Source organism: Chiloscyllium plagiosum, chromosome 18 (assembly GCF_004010195.1).
Source record: "Chiloscyllium plagiosum isolate BGI_BamShark_2017 chromosome 18, ASM401019v2, whole genome shotgun sequence".
NCBI lineage: Eukaryota > Metazoa > Chordata > Chondrichthyes > Orectolobiformes > Hemiscylliidae > Chiloscyllium > Chiloscyllium plagiosum.
The window spans coordinates 67318712-67338487 of record NC_057727.1 but is presented as its reverse complement, the minus strand read 5'-3'; the positions used below and the strand labels follow the sequence as shown (position 1 = coordinate 67338487).

At 48.3% G+C, this 19776-nt stretch overlaps 1 protein-coding gene across 1 annotated transcript in view; it reads left to right on the top strand.

The window, feature by feature from the left end:
* Positions 1-1376: 1376 nt before the first annotated feature.
* grip2b (glutamate receptor interacting protein 2b) overlaps positions 1377-19776 on the top strand; it is a 313063-nt gene continuing 294663 nt past the window's right edge. Inside the window, exon 1 of the mRNA XM_043708656.1 lies at positions 1377-1508. Within this exon, the coding sequence (XP_043564591.1) occupies positions 1388-1508 (121 nt within the window). The 5' untranslated portion in view covers positions 1377-1387. The remainder of the gene's footprint in view (positions 1509-19776) is intronic.

Here is a 19776-nt window from a genome sequence, read left to right as displayed (position 1 = left end):
GTGGGAAACAGGGCTCTGTTGTTCATTGAGGTTGACAAGGGTGGCACAGTGGTTAGCACTGCTGCCTCACAGTGCCAGGGACCTGGGTTCACTTCCAGCCTCGGGCGACTGTCTCTGCGGAGCTCACACATTCTCCCCGTGTTTGTGTGAGTTTTCTCGGTGTTGCTATGGTTTCCTCCCAATAGCCAAGGCCTTTTCCTCAGGGTAGGGGAGTTCAAAACGCGAGGGGAAAGGTGAAAACGGACCTGATGAGCACCTTTTTCACACAGAGGGTGTGCGGAACGAGCTGCCAGAGGAAGTGGTGGAGGCTGGTACAACTACATCATTTAAAAGATATCTAGATGGATATATGAACAGGAAGAGTTCAGAGGGATATTGGCCTAATGCTGGCAAATGGGACCACATCAGATTGTGCTGTCTGGTCGGCACAGACGAGTTGGACTGAAGCATCTGTTTCTGTGCTGCCTGACTCTATGATGTGCAGGTTAGGTGGACTGGTATGTTAAAATTGCTCGTAGGGTCCAGGGTATGTGCAGGTTAGACGGGTCAGCCATGGGAAATGCAGGGTTACAGGGATAGGCTAGAGGGACGGGTCTGAGTGGGATGCTCTTTGGAGGATCAGCGTGCACTCGATGGGCTGAATGGCCTGCTCCTCCACTGGAGGGATTCTGAGAACAGAACCCCCCCCCCCGCACCCCCTCAGTAAATAATCCAGTCCAGATCATTCGTCTCCACGGTGAAGTTCGACACATTTGGTGCTGTGATCTGAAGAGTGTACTGATGATTCGAGGGGGGGTGTTGACATGGTGGATGCCGCGCTCTCTCTCTCTCTCTCTCTCTCTCTCTCTCTCATTAACAGGGGCAACCCCAAGTGTAATTTATAATTGAGATAACAGGCAGCCCAGTCTGATGAGAGATAAAGCAGCAAGTTTCCTTAAACGCAGGCAGCTGTCCTACATAAGCTCAGCGTCAGGCTGGCTATGAAATCCACTGGATTTCAAACTCAATTAATCAGAGCAGGAGGAGGGCAGGGGGAATGAATTGTGAAGAGATACCGCTCACGCACACAGAAAGAGAGAGAGAGAGAGAAAGCAGGAGAGCAGACAAACTCACTCCGGATACAGGAGCTAGCATCCCACTGATGCTGAGGTGCCCTGGATACCTGCGCTGGGATTTGATCCTGCTGCTACACGAGGCAAGGCAGCCACTGTTGGAGCTCTCTGGCAGACCTGCTGCCCACCTGCCTGCCGTGCAAACATCCCCCTCCCCTCGCCACCCCCCCTCCTCCTCACCCCCCTGCCCCTCACCTCCGTCAGGGGCACGTGAAGCCATTTACTCCAGGCGGCAGCGAGTAGGGCAGGAAAGGTAGGGGGGGGAGCCCCACGGCATGGACCGGCTCCACCTCTTCTTCAAGCTGATGCGACGCGCCGCCCGCAAGAAGAGGCACGGGGCCCAGGAGCGAGGGGGCCAGCAGGAGGCAGCCTCGAGCCCGAGTCACGATGCCATAGGTAAGGCGCAGCACCAGCGCGCGAGGGTCATGCCGCGTTTCGTGATCGGGCCTGACAGAACACAAATGGGTTACCATCAGGCGGTGCCAGCTTGCAGCAGCATCCACCATGTTGCTCCTGTACAAAATGTCTTGTGGAATTTCTCTTCCGCCAATCCCCCTCGCTGTTGGCGTCATTCCTCCATTTTTATTTCTCACCACCGGTGCACGGATATGTCTCTATAGGCCACTTCAGAATACAGCGCCAGAGTAAGCATGAAAGGGTCAGATTGCCTGCATACTGGATAATCGAGTTTTACTGATCAGGGAAGCTCTGGGATAAAGAGGTGAAACTGTGTAAGACTACGCAAAGCCAGAATGTGTCTCCTTGTACAGTGAGGCACTGAAATACATTGCAAGTTAGTGCGTTGTGTGCTGACCACCAGCTTGCAGGGAGCTGCACGGCTGGGGCCAGAGCTCACATGATCGATAATGTCGGTGACCTTCCAGGTAATCAATGCCCAATCCGATGTCCAGGTCTGATTTCGATTGCGCGGACAATTTTGAGGGGTGGGTGAGGAGCCTGTGACAGACAGTGTCACTGTGAGGGGTGGGTGAGGAGCCTGTGACAGGCAGTGTCACTGTGAGGGGTGGGTGAGGACACTGTGACAGACAGTGTCACTGTGAGGGGAGAGTGAGGACCCTGTGACAGGCAGTGTCACTGTGACGGGTGGGTGAGGAGCCTGTGACAGACAGTGTCACTGTGAGGGGAGAGTGAGGACCCTGTGACAGGCAGTGTCACTGTGACGGGTGGGTGAGGAGCCTGTGACAGACAGTGTCACTGTGAGGGGAGGTGGGTGAGGAGCCTATGACAGACAGTGTCACTGTGAGGGGAGAGTGAGGACCCTGTGACAGGCAGTGTCACTGTGAGGGGAGAGGGAGGACCCTGTGACAGTCAGTGTCACTGTGAGGGGAGAGTGAGGACCCTGTGACGGTCAGTGTCATTGTGAGGGGAGAGTGAGGACCCTGTGACAGTCAGTGTCACTGTGAGGGGAGAGTAAGGACCCTGTGACAGGCAGTGTCACTGTGAGGGGAGAGTGAGGACCCTGTGACGGTCAGTGTCACTGTGAGGGGAGAGTGAGGACCCTGTGACAGTCAGTGTCACTGTGAGAGGAGAGTGAGGACCCTGTGACGGTCAGTTTCACTGTGAGAGGAGAGTGAGGACCCTGTGACGGTCAGTGTCACTGTGAGGGGTGGGTGAGGACCCTGTGACAGGCAGTGTCACTGTGAGGGGAGAGTGAGGACCCTGTGACAGTCAGTGTCACTGTGAGGAGAGAGTGAGGATCCTGTGACGGTCAGTGTCACTGTGAGGGGAGAGTGAGAATCCTGTGACAGTGTCACTGTGAGGGGAGAGTGAGGACCCTGTGACAGTCAGTGTCACTGTGAGGGGAGAGTGAGGACTCTGTGACAGTCAGTGTCACTGTGAGAGGAGAGTGAGGACCCTGTGACAGTGTCACTGTGAGGGGAGAGTGAGGACCCTGTGACAATCAGTGTCACTGTGAGGGGAGAGTGAGGACCCTGTGACGGTCAGTGTCACTGTGAGGGGAGAGTGAGAACCCTGTGACAGTGTCACTGTGAGGGGAGAGTGAGGACCCTGTGACAGTCAGTGTCACTGTGAGGGAGGGGAGAGTGAGGACCCTGTGACAGTCAGTGTCACTGTGAGGGGAGAGTGACGACCCTGTGACAGTCAGTGTCACTTTGAGGGGAGAGTGAGGACCCTGTGACAGACAGTGTCACTGTGAGAGGAGAGTGAGGACCCTGTGACAGTCAGTGTCACTGTGAGGGGAGAGTGAGGACCCTGTGACAGTGTCACTGTGAGGGGAGAGTAAGGACCCTATGACAGGCAGTGTCACTGTGAGGGGAGAGTGAGGGCCCTGTGACAGTGTCACTGTGAGGGGAGAGTGAGGTCCCTGTGACAGTCAGTGTCACTGTGAGGGGAGAGTGAGGACCCTGTGACAGACAGTGTCACTGTGAGGGGAGAGTGAGGACTTTGTGACAGTCACTGTCACTGTGAGGGGAGAGTGAGGACCCTGTGACTGACAGTCAGTGTCACTGTGAGGGGAGAGTGAGGACACTGTGACAGACAGTCAGTGTCACTGTGAGGGGAGAGTGAGGACCCTGTGACAGTCAGTGTCACTGTGAGGGGAGAGTGAGGACGTTGTGACAGTCAGTGTCACTGTGAGGGGAGAGTGAGGACCCTGTAACGGTCAGTGTCACTGTGAGGGGAGAATGAGGACCCTGTGACAGTCAGTGTCACTGTGAGGAGAGTGAGGACCCTGTGACGGTCAGTTTCACTGTGAGGGGACAGTGAGGACCCTGTGATGGTCAGTGTCACTGTGAGGGGAGAGTGAGGACCCTGTGACAGTCAGTGTCACTGTGAGGGGAGAGTGAGGACCCTGTGACAGGCAGTGTCACTGTTAGGGGAGAGTGAGGACACTGTGACAGACAGTCAGTGTCACTGTGAGGGGAGAGTGAGGACACTGTGACAGACAGTCAGTGTCACTGTGAGGGGAGAGTGAGGACCCTGTGACAGTCAGTGTCACTGTGAGGGGAGAGTGAGGACCCTGTGACAGTCAGTGTCACTGTGAGGGGAGAGTGAGGACCCTGTGACAGTCAGTGTCACTGTGAGGGGAGAGCGAGGACCCTGTGACTGTCAGTGTCACTGTGAGGGGAGAGTGAGGACCCTGTGACAGTCAGTGTCACTGTGAGGGGAGAGCGAGGACCCTGTGACTGTCAGTGTCACTGTGAGGGGAGAGTGAGGACCCTGTGACAGTCAGTGTCACTGTGAGGGGAGAGCGAGGACCCTGTGACTGTCAGTGTCACTGTGAGGGGAGAGTGAGGACCCTGTGACAGTCAGTGTCACTGTGAGGGGAGAGCGAGGACCCTGTGACTGTCAGTGTCACTGTGAGGGGAGAGTGAGGACCCTGTGACAGTCAGTGTCACTGTGAGGGGAGAGCGAGGACCCTGTGACTGTCAGTGTCACTGTGAGGGGAGAGTGAGGACCCTGTGACAGTCAGTGTCACTGTGAGGGGAGAGCGAGGACCCTGTGACTGTCAGTGTCACTGTGAGGGGAGAGTGAGGACCCTGTGACAGTCAGTGTCACTGTGAGGGGAGAGCGAGGACCCTGTGACTGTCAGTGTCACTGTGAGGGGAGAGTGAGGACCCTGTGACAGTCAGTGTCACTGTGAGGGGAGAGCGAGGACCCTGTGACTGTCAGTGTCACTGTGAGGGGAGAGTGAGGACCCTGTGACAGTCAGTGTCACTGTGAGGGGAGAGCGAGGACCCTGTGACTGTCAGTGTCACTGTGAGGGGAGAGTGAGGACCCTGTGACAGTCAGTGTCACTGTGAGGGGAGAGCGAGGACCCTGTGACTGTCAGTGTCACTGTGAGGGGAGAGTGAGGACCCTGTGACAGTCAGTGTCACTGTGAGGGGAGAGCGAGGACCCTGTGACTGTCAGTGTCACTGTGAGGGGAGAGTGAGGACCCTGTGACAGTCAGTGTCACTGTGAGGGGAGAGCGAGGACCCTGTGACTGTCAGTGTCACTGTGAGGGGAGAGTGAGGACCCTGTGACAGTCAGTGTCACTGTGAGGGGAGAGCGAGGACCCTGTGACTGTCAGTGTCACTGTGAGGGGAGAGTGAGGACCCTGTGACAGTCAGTGTCACTGTGAGGGGAGAGCGAGGACCCTGTGACTGTCAGTGTCACTGTGAGGGGAGAGTGAGGACCCTGTGACAGTCAGTGTCACTGTGAGGGGAGAGCGAGGACCCTGTGACTGTCAGTGTCACTGTGAGGGGAGAGTGAGGACCCTGTGACAGTCAGTGTCACTGTGAGGGGAGAGCGAGGACCCTGTGACTGTCAGTGTCACTGTGAGGGGAGAGTGAGGACCCTGTGACAGTCAGTGTCACTGTGAGGGGAGAGCGAGGACCCGTGTGGACACTGTGACAGGCAGTGTCACTGTGAGGGGAGAGTGAGGACCCTGTGACGGTCAGTGTCACTGTGAGAGTGAGGACCCTGTGACGGTCAGTGTCACTGTGAGGGGAGAGTGACGACCCAGTGACAGTCAGTGTCACTGTGAGGGGAGAGTGAGGACCCTGTGACGGTCAGTGTCACTGTGAGGGGAGAGTGAGGACCCTGTGACAGTCCGTGTCACTGTGAGGGGAGAGCGTGAGGTCTTGGTGAGTTTTACTAAAATAAGATGGGACTTGGTCCAAATGGACTAGGAGTAACAACGTCCAAGTAAAAGTATTGCAGAGCAGTGGGAGGCATTCAAGGAACTGGTAGCAAGAGAACATGGTTAATATGTTCCCATAAAGGCAAAGGCTAGGACCAAGACTGGACAACCCTGGATGCCAAGGAACCTGGAAGCTAAGATTAAGGAAGCAAAGAGAAGCCTGCAGCCGAATTCTAGGGCTCAATATGGAATGTACTGACAGGAGTATAAAAAGTGCCTGGGGAATTGTAAAAAAGAAATTCAGAAAAAGCAGACAATGCACAGAAAAACATTGGTGAGCGAAATAAAGGAAAGCTCAAAGGGGTTATTCAGATGTCTGAAGAGTAAGAGAAAAAGAGAGCGAGAGTAGGGTCTACGGGGAACCACAGAGGTGGTCTGTGAGTAGAGCCGAAAAACGTGGCACAGTCCTCAAAGAATACCTTGTGTCAAGTCTTCAGAGTGGAAAGGAAGGGTTCAGGTATAGACATCAGGGTGGAGTGCTGTGAAAGATTGGAATAAATTAACAGAGAGAGAGAGAGAGAGCCTTTAAAAGCTTGGGGGTTCAGGGAGCTGACTCCGAGCAGGCTGACCACAGCATACTGTGCAAAACCAAGTGGAAAGCTTGGGGCAGCTGCTGCCAAGGTGCTGTGGGATAAAGACCACAGTCTACGGTCTTTCCACTGAAATTAAATGGTATTCCATTTAATTGTCAGATCCCTCACCCCCACTGCTCAAACATATGTAAATGTAGGTTTGTACAAGCAAGAAATGCCTTTGGTTGGTTTGTCGGATAAGAGTCAAAATCCAAAGTTTGTTTGTTTCTTCATACGCTGCTATACAGGACTGCTTTTGTGACTGTATGTGTATATAAAGACATTTTATGAATAAAGTACACTTTTGAAATAAAAAATAAGTGGGCTTGGCAGCGTTACAAGTGGATAAATCCACAGGCCCGGAAAAGATGTAACCCAGGCCATCGAGGAAGACAGTGGGAGATACTAGGGGCCCTAACATTAATTTTCAAATCCTCTCTGGCCATTTGTACCAGAGAATGAGAGGACTGATAATGTTGTCCCTGAGGAAGGAATAGACCAGGACATTCCACTCAGTTCAACCTCAGTGGTGGGGAGGTTATTGTTCAGAATTCTGAGCGGCAGAATATATCCACATTTGGAGAGATGCTGATTAATTGGGGTTGGTCAGCATGGATTTGTTAAGGGAGGGTAGTGGTTGACAAATACAGAAAGTGCTGGAGAAAGTTAAAAATCATATAACTCCAGGTTATAGTCCAACAGGTTTAATTGGAAGCACTAGCTTTCGGAGCATCGCTCCTTCATCAGGTGCAGCACTCGGAAAGCTAGTGCTTCCAAATAAACCTGTTGGACTATAACTTGGTGTTGTGTGATTTTTAACTTTGTCCACCCCAGTCCAACACCGGCACCTCCAAATCTGGAGAAACTTGGCAGGACCGGCAGCATCTGTGGAGACAGAAACATTTCGAGAGGTGCTCACTCAGAATCTCGCATGTTTCAATCAGGGCTCCTGTCATTTGACACACTCCCCATCGTCCACACGTTTCACGGCATCAGGATATCAACAGACACTCAGCTACACAGCATTGCTGAGCTATGCTGGAGTACGCTGCTCACAGAGTGACCTAAGTTCCACACGTCTGTTCTGTGCAATACAAAATAATGATAACAATTGTTTGAACAAACAAGCCATGCACTGAAGGAAACCAGTTTGAGGGAAGCACTGTCTTATTTGAGAGGCTGACTCTAAACTGTGCTGGAGTGTGAGCTTCATTAAGTGCTGTAGTCTCTATTGAGCATCCAATCCTCTGTTTCAGAGGTCAGAGGGTCACCTACTGAGAGGCGGCTAACACCTCTTACTGAGAATTCGATTGTTTGTTTCTTTTTCCCATGTTGGCAGGAATTAAATTTGGGAAAAGTCAGCCTCAAAATATCAGTCAGCCTTTTTCCTGGTGGCAGCTAAACTGTGACCTTAAAGAAATGTGTTACCTGGCACATAACAGTGACACAGTGGCCAGTGTCACAATACTAAAACACAGTGACCGAGATTAAAATTGACAAAAGGAAAGTCTGAGATCTCTTATCTCAGGAAGGACTTTGTAATCTGAAATGGATAATCGTTGGAATGCAGCAAACAATCATAGAATCCCTACTGTGTGGGAGAAGGCCATTCAGCCCATCAAGTCCACGCAGACCCTCCGAGGAGCATCCCACCCAGAGCCATCCCATGCCTGTAACCCAGCATTTCTTGTGGTTAATCCGCCTAGCCTGCACATCCCTAGTCGCCATGGGGAGTTTATCATGGCCAGTTCTCCTAACCTGCACATCTTTGTGACTGTAGGAAGAAACCGGAGCTCCCGGAGGAAACCCACACAGACACGGGGAGAATGTGCAAACTCCACACAGGCAGTCACCCGAGGCTGGAATCAAATCCAGGTCTGTGCGCGCTGTGAGGCAGCAGTGCTACCCACTGAGCCACCGTGCTGGAGTGAATGAACAGTTGTTAGAAAGTGGGCAAATGGAAATGATCCCGGTAGTTCTGTTGTATTTTTGCTGTTGCTTGGGTTTCCACGTGAGAGATTATTCTCTAACCTGAATCTTAATCTCTGTAGTACCTCAACTGTTAGCCAAGATTCTCATAGATTGCCTGGACAACAACATATAAACCTTTTAAATTGACAGATCAATCCCCACAGGCCACTTCGTCCAGCTTACAAAGGGGACAGTGTATCAAGCTGAGCGTATAAAGCTGGATAATCTGCGCCCTTTCGAGAATGGGGCCAGAGATGGGTAGGCACCAGGTGATGCAGCCAATGGTTTCCCAAAACCTTTTTGTTGAGGCATTTGAGTTAAGGCCCTGTGTCTGCTGACATTTTAGCAGTGCTGCCTGGAACCCCCTCCCCCCAATAACCAAGCCAGCGAAACCCTCAATGGCCTGCTGAGGAGAAACTGCTTCATGCAGGATCTCCTGTGTAAGGTGGTCAGGATCCAAATCAGTGGACCCCTCTCCATATGAGGGAGTGGCACTGTTAACTACGAACCTCGAATGTTGACTGGGGAAGCAGGAGCTTGACCACTTATAGAACCTCTGTGCAGCATCAGAGATTTTCGAGCTGAGGAAATTCTTCGCAGTTGTGTCCCCCTCTGCAATGCACCACACCCACACTGCACCCCTTCCTCTGCCATTAGAGTCCCCGATTGGAATGAAGACAATTGCTCTGGCCCCTGACCCCTACAAAGAGGGGTTCAACTCCAGCCTTGGATAACTGTCTGTGTGGAGATTGCACATTCTCCCCTTGTCTGCGTGGGTGCTCTGGGTTCCTCCCACAGTCCAAGGATGCACAGGTTATGTGAATTGGCCATGTTAAATTGCTCATAGTGTTCAGGGGTAAGGGGTAGGGGAATGGATCTGGGTGGGTTACTCTTCAGAGGGTCGGTGTGGATTTGTTGAGCCAAGTGGCCTGTTTCCACACTGTCGGGATTCTATGTTTTGACGTTGACAGGTGACAGGAGTATAAAAGGGCATTTAACATCTCAATTTCATAGCCTCTTGTGACTGAGTTAAAAAGAGAAGGCAACTGGTAAGATCGGGGGAGACAGAAACATTTATTTTTTTTCTCATGCTTTCCCTCATGGACGGAGTCTTGAACTGCCAGAGATTTAATTAGTGCTGATCATTTCCAAGCAGAGACTGGAAGGGAAAGGGGCTTGATAGAAGAATTCTGTGCTGAAAGATTATCAGAAAATGAAAAGCGTCCTCAGAAATGATGACTGAGCACAGATGCATCATTTAAATGCAAATTGGACAAGCAATTGAATAGGAAGCTTTTAAAAAGACGAGTGTACAAGGACATAAAGCGAGCATGGCAGTAAACTGCTCCAGATGAAGTGCTGACACACACACACACACACACAAAGAGTGACTGAGGGGTTCCTCCACATGTGTGTGCAAAGATATCCAGAATCCTGGCTCAAGCCAACAGGAGATGGCAGACTGTTTGGTAGTGGGCGAGACACCCACTTGGCTACAAAGTGCCCAGGTCTTGGCAATCATTTACAAGTGCCCATCAAGTCACCCATTGGATCAAATCATCTTCTGAAACTTTGGCCACATTTCTCCTGAATCTTGAACAGCTTCTAGTTGCCTCAACAATGCAGCGAGATTTTCAGCCCCAGCACAGGGTGGGATGGGGGGGGGGGCATTCTGCTGGTGCTCAGTTGCAGGTTTTTGAGTGTTTGTTAAAAAGAAAAGATCCTCTATATTTACTTCTAATTGAATTCTGCAGCATAAGTCAAAACCCGTGTTTGATTGATGGCTAAATGATTTGAAATTTACATTTTGAAAAGAAATATGCTAATGTGGGTTCAGCATATCCTAAGGTGTCAATTTTTCACACTGAGTTATACCCACTTCTGTCTGCTTTAAGTTTGGGCTTGTATGAAGGAATGTGACTTGACATTGGCCATAATTGGAAATGGGTTGGACTCACTTTCAAGTCTGAATTTTGCCCACGGTGGAAGCTATGGAACTTTGTGCGCTAAATTGTTTTTGCAATAACTTTGTGATTGTTCTGCTCTGATAATTATAGCGTGATAACTAAATGATATGATTATTGACCAGTGATTGTTGTAGCCGAGCCACTTGGACAAGAACACTCTTCTCTGCTTTATGTTGTTTCCACAAATTACATGTCTCAATATCTATTTCGTGATGATGGGAGATCTGCTGCACTTGGAGCATAGAATCATTGAATTGTACAGAGTGGGAGGTCATTCAAAGATAGCTCCTTCAAAGAGCTATCCAGTCAGTCAGAGTCTTCTGAATTCGCCCTGTTTCCCTCGCAACTTCTGTTTATCAAGTATTTATTTGATATCCAGTTCCCTCTGGAGCAATTTTTCAAATCTGCTCCCAATGTCCCTCAGGCAATGCATTGCAAATCATAACGTCTCACTGAGTATTTTGTTTTCCTCATGCTGTCTCTGTTTCTTTTGTCAAATGATCATAGAATCGTGTCGCCTGGCTACAGACCTCTCTGCCACTGGAAACGGTTGCTCTGTCTTTACTGTAACAAAACCGATCATGATTTTAAGTGTGCCCAACAACTCTCCCCTGAATATCCTCTGATCTGCGGAAAGCGGCCACACTTTTCTCGCGTCTATCCACAGAGTTTTGCCATGGTTTCCCATTCTAGCGCATCTCTCTGAGGTCTTGACACATCCTTCCTACAGTGTAGGGCCTAGTAACATTGAGCACATCAACGTTTGCATGGGTCAGAATATTTAAAAAAATAAATGTTTAGCATAACATCCTTGCTTGTGTACCCTCTGCCTTTACTCAGAACACCCAGGATCCAATATACCTTTCTGGAAGTCCTTTGCAAATTTTTTTTTAGTGCCTAATCTATCTCATCCATTTGCTCTTTGCATATTTATTTAAAAAGACTTCTGGATTCCCTTTTATGTTCTTCTAGAATCTATAGACAGCCTTTATCTTTCTTATTCACTTTCTCAGTTCTGCCTTGCACTTTTTGTGTGTTCGATTTGATTTTATGCTGAATTTAAACTGATGTTTGGAGAGACATTGAGCTGTTCAACATAGAAATAGATCCTTTGGTCCAACTCATTTGTGCTGACCAGATATCCTAAATAAATCTCGTCCCATTTGCCACCATTTGGCCCATATCCCTCCAAACCCTTCCAATTCATATACCCATCCAGATGCCTTTTAAATGTTGTAATTATACCAACCTCCACCACTTCCTCTGGCAGCTCATTCCATACACGCATCACCTGTTATGTGAAAAAGCTGCTCTTTCGATCCCTTTTAAATCATTTCCCTCTTACCTTTATGAGAGATTTTGTATTACAGTTTGATTTTAACCTCTCTTCCTTCATTCATCCAGGTTTTTACCCCTTCCTGACAATGTGTCGAATCTTAACTGAACTAACTTTTCTTTGAAGGCCTTCCATTGCTTTTTATTTCCAACTGCTAATCCTTTTCTAACTCACTGAAATTAGCCTTTTCTTGCTTAGCATTTACATATCCCTTATCCTTTCACTTAAGTATTCTAAATCGAATGATATTATGATCACTGTTCCCTTAAAGACTTTTTTTTCTAGAACTGAATCCAACTCTGCTATCTTCCTGAAAATGCAGTGGTCAAGAAACACAAGAGAATTCTCTTAGATACATTTTAAAAACTCTTTACCCTCTTTTTCCTTTGCAGGGTTACTCTCCCAGTTCTCTGTTAAGATCATTGAAGATTCCCACTACCAGTATCACAATTGTAATATTCTCACAACTTTTCTACAATTTGCCCAATTCAAGTTGTGCCTCTATATCCTTTAATTATTTGGTAGCCTGCAGTTAACTCTAAGACACTGTAATGGCTCCTCACTTATTCCTCTGTTCTAACTAAATAGATTCCATACTTGAACCGTCAGTACCAATAAACAAGTGACTACTACATCAATTTACACTTACGTGGCATATTTAATGTAATCAAACCTCCTGTGGAACCTCATAGTAGCTTGTGAGTCTCATAATGAGAAATTAGGTCAGGTGACCAAAAGCTTGGCTTTAAGAAGTGTTGTAAATAAGGAAGTGAGGTGACTGATGTAGAATGTGTGAATTATATTAGATTAATTGGGCCCAACAAGTCCACACCAACCCACAACTCACCCACCTACACCGAACACTACAGGCTATTTAGCTTGGCCAATTCACCTAACCTGCACATTTTTGGACTGTGGGAGGAAACCCACGCAGACACGGGGAGAATGTGCAAACTCCACACAGTCAGTCGCCTGAGGCAGGAATTGAACCCAGGTCTCTGGCGCTGTGAGGCAGCAGTGCTAACCAATGTGCCACTGTGCCGCCCATTTCAATATCATTTGGGTTTATTGCTTTTGAGTAGGTAACATATGGGTTTTCTGTGCGTTTTAAGTTAATGATTAGCTTGTAAGTATTTTTGAAACCACAATGATTTCTTTTAAGACATTTTTTTGAGGCCTAGTTTTTAAATTAATCGGTTTCTGTGGCACCACTGATGAGTTTTTTGTGCGCAGGTCAGAAAAGTAAGTAATGGGACCTCAAGGTTGGTTAGAGATTTCTGGAACTTGTTTTTTCTTTAAGCTTAAGGAAACACCCCTAGCTTAGAAAGAGAGATTTTGTTTTTACTTTGAGTTTTGGATAGTCCTGTGAAGTCCTGGGATGTACATGGCTGTATATTCTCGGGTTTCTGCAAAGGGAAGGATAGGGTAAAAGTGAATTATGTTGGAGTATAGAGGTATCCTAACTATCGTTGTGTGAGAAAGTTTCTCTCAAATCACTTATGCTTTGTTTGCACATTACTTTAAACACCTTTCAGTCAAGCAAGATCTCAGTGTTGACAAGTGTCACATGACATGTACAGTCAATGGAGCTGCCATTAAGTGTTGCCTGCTCTCTCCATGAAGGGTGTTGTTCAGGCTGGCTTCCTCCAGGCGGGAGGGAATGAGCCACATCCATCTCTCTTGTAATACAGAGCCTTGCTTATACCATAGTGGGCGTCCATTGCATGAATATTATCAATGTTACAAATATTGCTCAGTCCAGCCTGGAAGGAACCCAAAGCATACAGGTTCGTTGCCATGGTCACCTTCACAATCATTGGCCTGTGCGACTCTCATCCTGCTCGAAGTTGCAATTGGCACCTTGATGAGCATGGCTTGACTGAGGGGTGAATGGCTGACACACTGTTCCTCACGGAGAATCATGCCCTGAAGCTTCGGGGATTTCCTTTCTCCAGTGGCTTGTCCTTCACCATGTCGCCTCTTTGCCAATGTGATAGTCCAGAGGGGAGTCGGTGACCTGTGCAGAGTCCTTTACGCCCCACCACCCCACTCAGACTTCAGCGGCTCAAAAGAGCCCTCGAAGCCACCAAGTGCTCCCACAATCCCAGCTGGAGCCTCCAGAAGATGTAACAAGCAATATACAAATAATGAGGATTCTGCAGATGTATCGTATTTGGACATCCAGAAGGCCATTTGATAAGATGCCGCACAAAGATTAGCACACAAGGTATGCTCAAGTGGAATAAAGGGCAGTTTCAATGGAGGATTGGCTGACCGACAGAAAGCAGAGAATCAGGATAAATGGGTCTTTTTTCTAGTTGGAAGCTATAACCACTGGTGTACCAGAGGGCTTGGTACTCAGGCTCCAGCTATGGAGCGGCACAGTGGCTAGCACTGCTGCCTCACAGCATCAGAGGAGCTGGGTTCAATCCCAACCTCAGCAACTGTTTGTGTGGAGTTTTCACATTCTCCCCATATCTACCTGGCTTTCTGCTGGGTGCTCCAGAATCCAAAGATGTGCAGGTTAGGTGGATTGGCTGTGGGAAATATAGGGTGGGAGGGGAGAGGAAGCTGGTATTGCTGTTTGGAGGGTGGGTGCCGACCTGAGCTGAATGACCTCTTGCTGCACCACTGGGATTCTATGATCTATATGAATTACTTGAACGTGAAGGTCAAGAGCATTATAACGACTGTGAAAGTAAGTTGTAATTAAAAAGAAAGGTATGTTTCGGTTAGGCGGGGGGGTGAGCCAAAATTTTGCAGATGGTGTTTAACATGGATAACTGTGAGGACTTTTGCCCGAAATGTCGATTCTCCTGCTGCATGGATGCTGCCTGACCTGCTGTGCTCTTCCAGCACCACCCTCTCGACTCTGATCTCCAGCATCCGCAATCTTCACGTTCTCCGAGTGGATAACTGTGAGGCCATCCATGTTGGCCAGAAGAATTAAAAGGCAACATATTGTGGAAATGGAGAGGAACCTCGGCCTGCAGAGGGAACTGGGTGCCCTTGTGCATGAATCTCAGAAAATTAATATTCAGGCTCAGCGAATAATAAGGCGGGAAATGGAATATTGTCACCTGGTGCTGAGGGAATAGAGTATAAAGGTAGGGAAATGTTGCTGCAGCTGTCCAAGAAGTAATTGGAGTATTGCATTCAGTTTTAACCCCTTTACTTGAGTAGGGATGCAGTTGCATTGAGGGCAGTTCAGAGAAGGTTTTTGCCCTATGAGGAGAGGTCGAGTAGATTTGCTAGAGAGAAAATTTAATGGAGGTATATAAGGTGCTAAAGGGGATTGACAAAGTAGATGTAAAATAGACGATTCCCCTCATGGGTCAAGATTAGAGTGGTGCTGGAAAAGCACAGGGGGTCAGGCAGCATCCCAGGAGCAAGAAAATCGACGTTTCAGGCAAAAGCCCTTCATCAGGAATCTTTCCTGCTCCTTGCCTGACCTGCTGTGCTTTTCCAGCACCACTCTAATCTTGACTCTAATCTCCAGCATCTGCAGTACCCACTTTCACCGCATTGATTCCCCTCATGGGGCAATCTGGAATGAGAGGTCATAGTTTTGGGATAAGGGACAGCAGATTTGAAACCGAGATGAGGAGAAATTACTTCTCTCAAAAGGTTTTTTTCATCCATGGGGATTCACTACCCGTGAGTGCAGTGGATTGTGGGACATTGTATAAATTTAAGAAGGGGATAGACAGATTTTTAATTCACATTTAAGGACTTATGGAGATCATATTAAGGGGCTGAATTGTCTGCCCATGCTCCTCATCCTTGTGTTCTCATCTGGTGCCCTTGCCCTTCGAGATGGTGGAGGCTGGATGATGCTGTTGCAGGAACCTTGGCAGATGGTAGGCATTGCTGCCACTGTGTGTCAAAGGGGTAGAGGGAAGGAATGTTGAAGCTGGTAGATGGGGCGCCAGCTAAGCAGGCTCCTTTTGTGTTGAGCTCCTTTTGTGTTGTCGAACCTATGTTTGGTGCCAGACAAGTGGAGAAACTCATAAGCCATTAGGATTCATCGATTCAACTTGAATTGTAAGACCAGAGTTGATTGCAAGTATCGGTTAAGTTTGAGAGAGCCAATTTGAATGGTTACTAGTCTGATCGGTTACAAAGCCCATTCCAGGTGCAAACATGTTTTCACAAGTTTCACAGAATGTAGGAAGTTTAATAAAAGCGATAATTTGCAGTCTATCCACATTGAGGTACCAATTCACAACACAGGTTGACCGGACACAGGTCTCCTGTTGCTTGGTCCAAAGTTCTTCTGTCATTGATTCTCCTCCTTGTGCAACAAACCATGAAGCATCAGTTCAGAAGAAATGTTATATCAGACTTGAAACATTAACTGTCTTTCTGTTTCTATGAATGCTGCCAGACCTGTTGAGTTTCACCTGCATTCTAGCTCTTTATTGATGAGGAATCAGGGCTTACTGACCTCTCTGCATGATCAGAGACACCCTGAACTCTAACAGGCTATACTAGTGCCATGAACAGTTCATGGACAATCTCAAATTGCGAGGTAGCAATTAGCTCAAGATCCGATCATGTAGATATTTCAATCAGCCTGTTCAGGTATGTCAGCATATACCTCCAGAGCAGACCTATCGCCATGTAAGTCCTTGGAAGATACGTGTTCTCATGCTTTGCAATTGATACTCTGAACTCAGCACCTGAGTTTTGTTTAATTGTTGAGAGTTCCTCATTAAATAAGACACTTTACCAGAGACAATTCGTTTTAAGAGACCAACTATTCGGGAGTGACTGCAGGTGCTGGAAGAGTTAACCTTTGTATTAATAAATATCAAGTTGTAACGTTGCTTATGACCTTAGAAAACATAAATTAAATATAATTCAGAGAAGTACAATGTAGGTAGTGCTTAAACCCATACAGGGTATGTACACAATCCAGGTGCATAATGGCAATGAGTCTAAGGGACAAGCTACAATGTGAATTTGCTGACATATCCTTCAAAGGCTGTATGTTCTTATTCTGTTATGTGAAATTAATTGTAGTGGGCACAACATCTCTCAAATAAGGTTAAGTTATAAACTAATTCAGTAATGTCATACATTAATATCCTACTTTAAACAAAATATAATTTAATTCCTCAATTACTTAATCAAGTCAAAATCATTACACCAAAACGTAATGAAACAACAACTTCATTAAACATTGATGTGCCTACAGTATTCATGACTTGTGTTTTGTAGCTGTTAGAAAAGCATTGGGGAAACAGGACGTGAGTTACTCACAATAGAATCCGCAGCCTCTGGCCTACTCTGTAGCCATAGTATTTATATGGGTGGTCCTGTTCAATTTCTGGTCAATGGTACCCCCAGGATGTAGTCAGAGATGGATTCAGCAATGATAATGTTATTGAATGTCAAGGGGGCAATGGTTCTCGTGTGTTGGGGATGGTATTATCAGGCATTTGTGTAGCACCATAATTGTTACACCATAATTGATTTTTCATCCTGCTAACAGTCTCTTCCACAAACGATTCCAATTCCTGCTTCACCTGAAATGCTCCTTCCTTTTAAGTAGCCCAGATTCACATTAAATGGTGCTCAAGTGAAATGTTGCCAATTCTGGAAATGTGAAACAAAATTCTGGAAATACTCGGCAAATCGGGAAGTAATTGTGAAGGGAGAGTCAGATTTATACTGAAGACCAATGAGAGGTCACCTGAAATCTTAACCTGCTTCTCACATTGTCTTTAAATGTCAGTGCGTTTCCAGTCAAGACACACCAATTGTCTTACCCCATCTCTGAACTAGGAGGTCTGGGTTCAAATCCCATATAAAAGCAAATTACTGGAATCTGAAACCAAAAGAGAAAATGCTGGAAAATCTCAGCAGATCAGGCAGCATCTGTAAGGAGAGAAAAGAGCTGACATTTCGAGTCTAACTGACCCTTTGTCAAAGCTAAAAAAAGGGATCTTTTCATTGACAATTGTTGATGGGACATTGGCCGCCTTAATTCCTCTGCCCCTCTTACCCATTCCAACTTCTCTCCATCCAAACTTTCTGCCCTTCACTCCCTTGGGTCCAACCCCAACCTTGTCATCAAACCTGCTGTCAAAGGGGGTTGCCGTCTGGCGTACTGACCTTTACCTCGCAGAGGCTGAGCGCCAACTCTCAGATTCCTCCTCCTACCTCCCCCTGGAGCATGACCACACCACTGAGCATCAAGCCATTGTCTCCAACACCGTGACTGACCTCATTTCCTCCGAACGCCTCCCCCCCCGCCCACAGCTTCCAACCTCATAGTCTCCCAACCCCGGACAGCCCGCTTCTACCTACTCCCCAAAATCCACAAGGAGGACTGTCCCGGCAGGCCCATTGTGTCAGCATGCTCCTGCCCCACTGAACTTATTTCCTCCTTGCTCCTCTGGTTTACTCCCTCCCCACCTACATCCGGGATCCCTCTGATGCCCTGCGACACATTGACAGCTTTCAATTCGCAGGCCCTAGCCACCTTCTATTCACTATGGACGTGCAATCTCTTTCATGCTCCTGCCCCACTGAACTTATTTCCTCCTTACTCCTCTGGTTTACTCCCTCCCCATCTACATCCGGGATCCCTCTGATGCCCTGCGACACATTGACAGCTTTCAATTCGCAGGCCCTAGCCACCTTCTATTCACTATGGACGTGCAATCTCTTTACACCCCAACCCCACACCAAGATGTCTTGAAAGCTCTTCACTTCTTTCTCGAAAAGAGGCCCAAACAATCTCCATCCACCACCACTCTCCTCCACCTGGCTGACCTTGGTCTCTCTCTCAACAACTTCTCCTTCAACTCATCCCATTTTCTCCAAATCAAAGTTGTAGCAATGGGTACCCGCATGGGTCCTAGCGATGCCTGCCTTTTCATGGGGTATGTGGAACATTTCTTGTTCCAGGCCTACCTGGGTCCGCTCCCACAACTGTTTTATCGGTACATCGATGACTTTATCGGTACATCGATGACTATTTCGGTGTGGCTTCATGCTCTCGTCCTGACCTGGAAAAATTCATAAACTTCACTTCCAGTTTCCATCCCTCTATCACCTTCACCTGGTCCATCTCCAACACTTGCCTTCCTTACCTTGACCTTTCTGTCTCCATTTCCGGCAATAGTCTATCCACTAATATCCATTACATTCCCACTGACTCCCACAGCTATCTGGACTACAGCTCTTCTCGCACTACGTCCCATAAGGACTCTATCCCATTCTCTCTGCTCCTTTGCCTCCGCCACATTTGTTCCGATGAGGCCACTTTCCAAAGTGGTGCTCTTAATATGTGCTCCTTCTTCTCCAACCGTGGCTTTCCACCTACAGTTGTTGACAGGGCTCTCGACAGCGAGCGGTCCATCTCCCGCGCCATGACCCTCACTCCCAGAACAAGGAGAGGGTCCCTCTTGTTCTCACCTTTCACCCCACCAGCCTTCACATGCAAAGAATAATCCTCCGCCATTTTCACCACCTCCAACACAACGCCACCACTAAACATATCTTCCCTTCCCTCCCCCTGGCTGCATTCCGCAGAGATTGTTCCCTCCGGGACAACCTAGCCCACTCCTCCATCACACCTAACACTTCTCCCATCACACACGGCACCTTCCCATCACACCTAACACCTCTCCCATCACACACGGCACCTTCCCATCACACCTAACACCTCTCCCATCACACACGGCACCTTCCCATCACACCTAACACCTCTCCCATCACACACGGCACCTTCCCATCACACCTAACACCTCTCCCATCACACACGGCACCTTCCCATCACACCTAACACCTCTCCCATCACACACGGCACCTTCCCATCACACCTAACACCTCTCCCATCACACACGGCACCTTCCCATCACACCTAACACCTCTCCCATCACACACGGCACCTTCCCATCACACCTAACACCTCTCCCATCACACACGGCACCTTCCCATCACACCTAACACCTCTCCCATCACACACGGCACCTTCCCATCACACCTAACACCTCTCCCATCACACACGGCACCTTCCCATCACACCTAACACCTCTCCCATCACACACGGCACCTTCCCATCACACCTAACACCTCTCCCATCACACACGGCACCTTCCCATCACACCTAACACCTCTCCCATCACACACGGCACCTTCC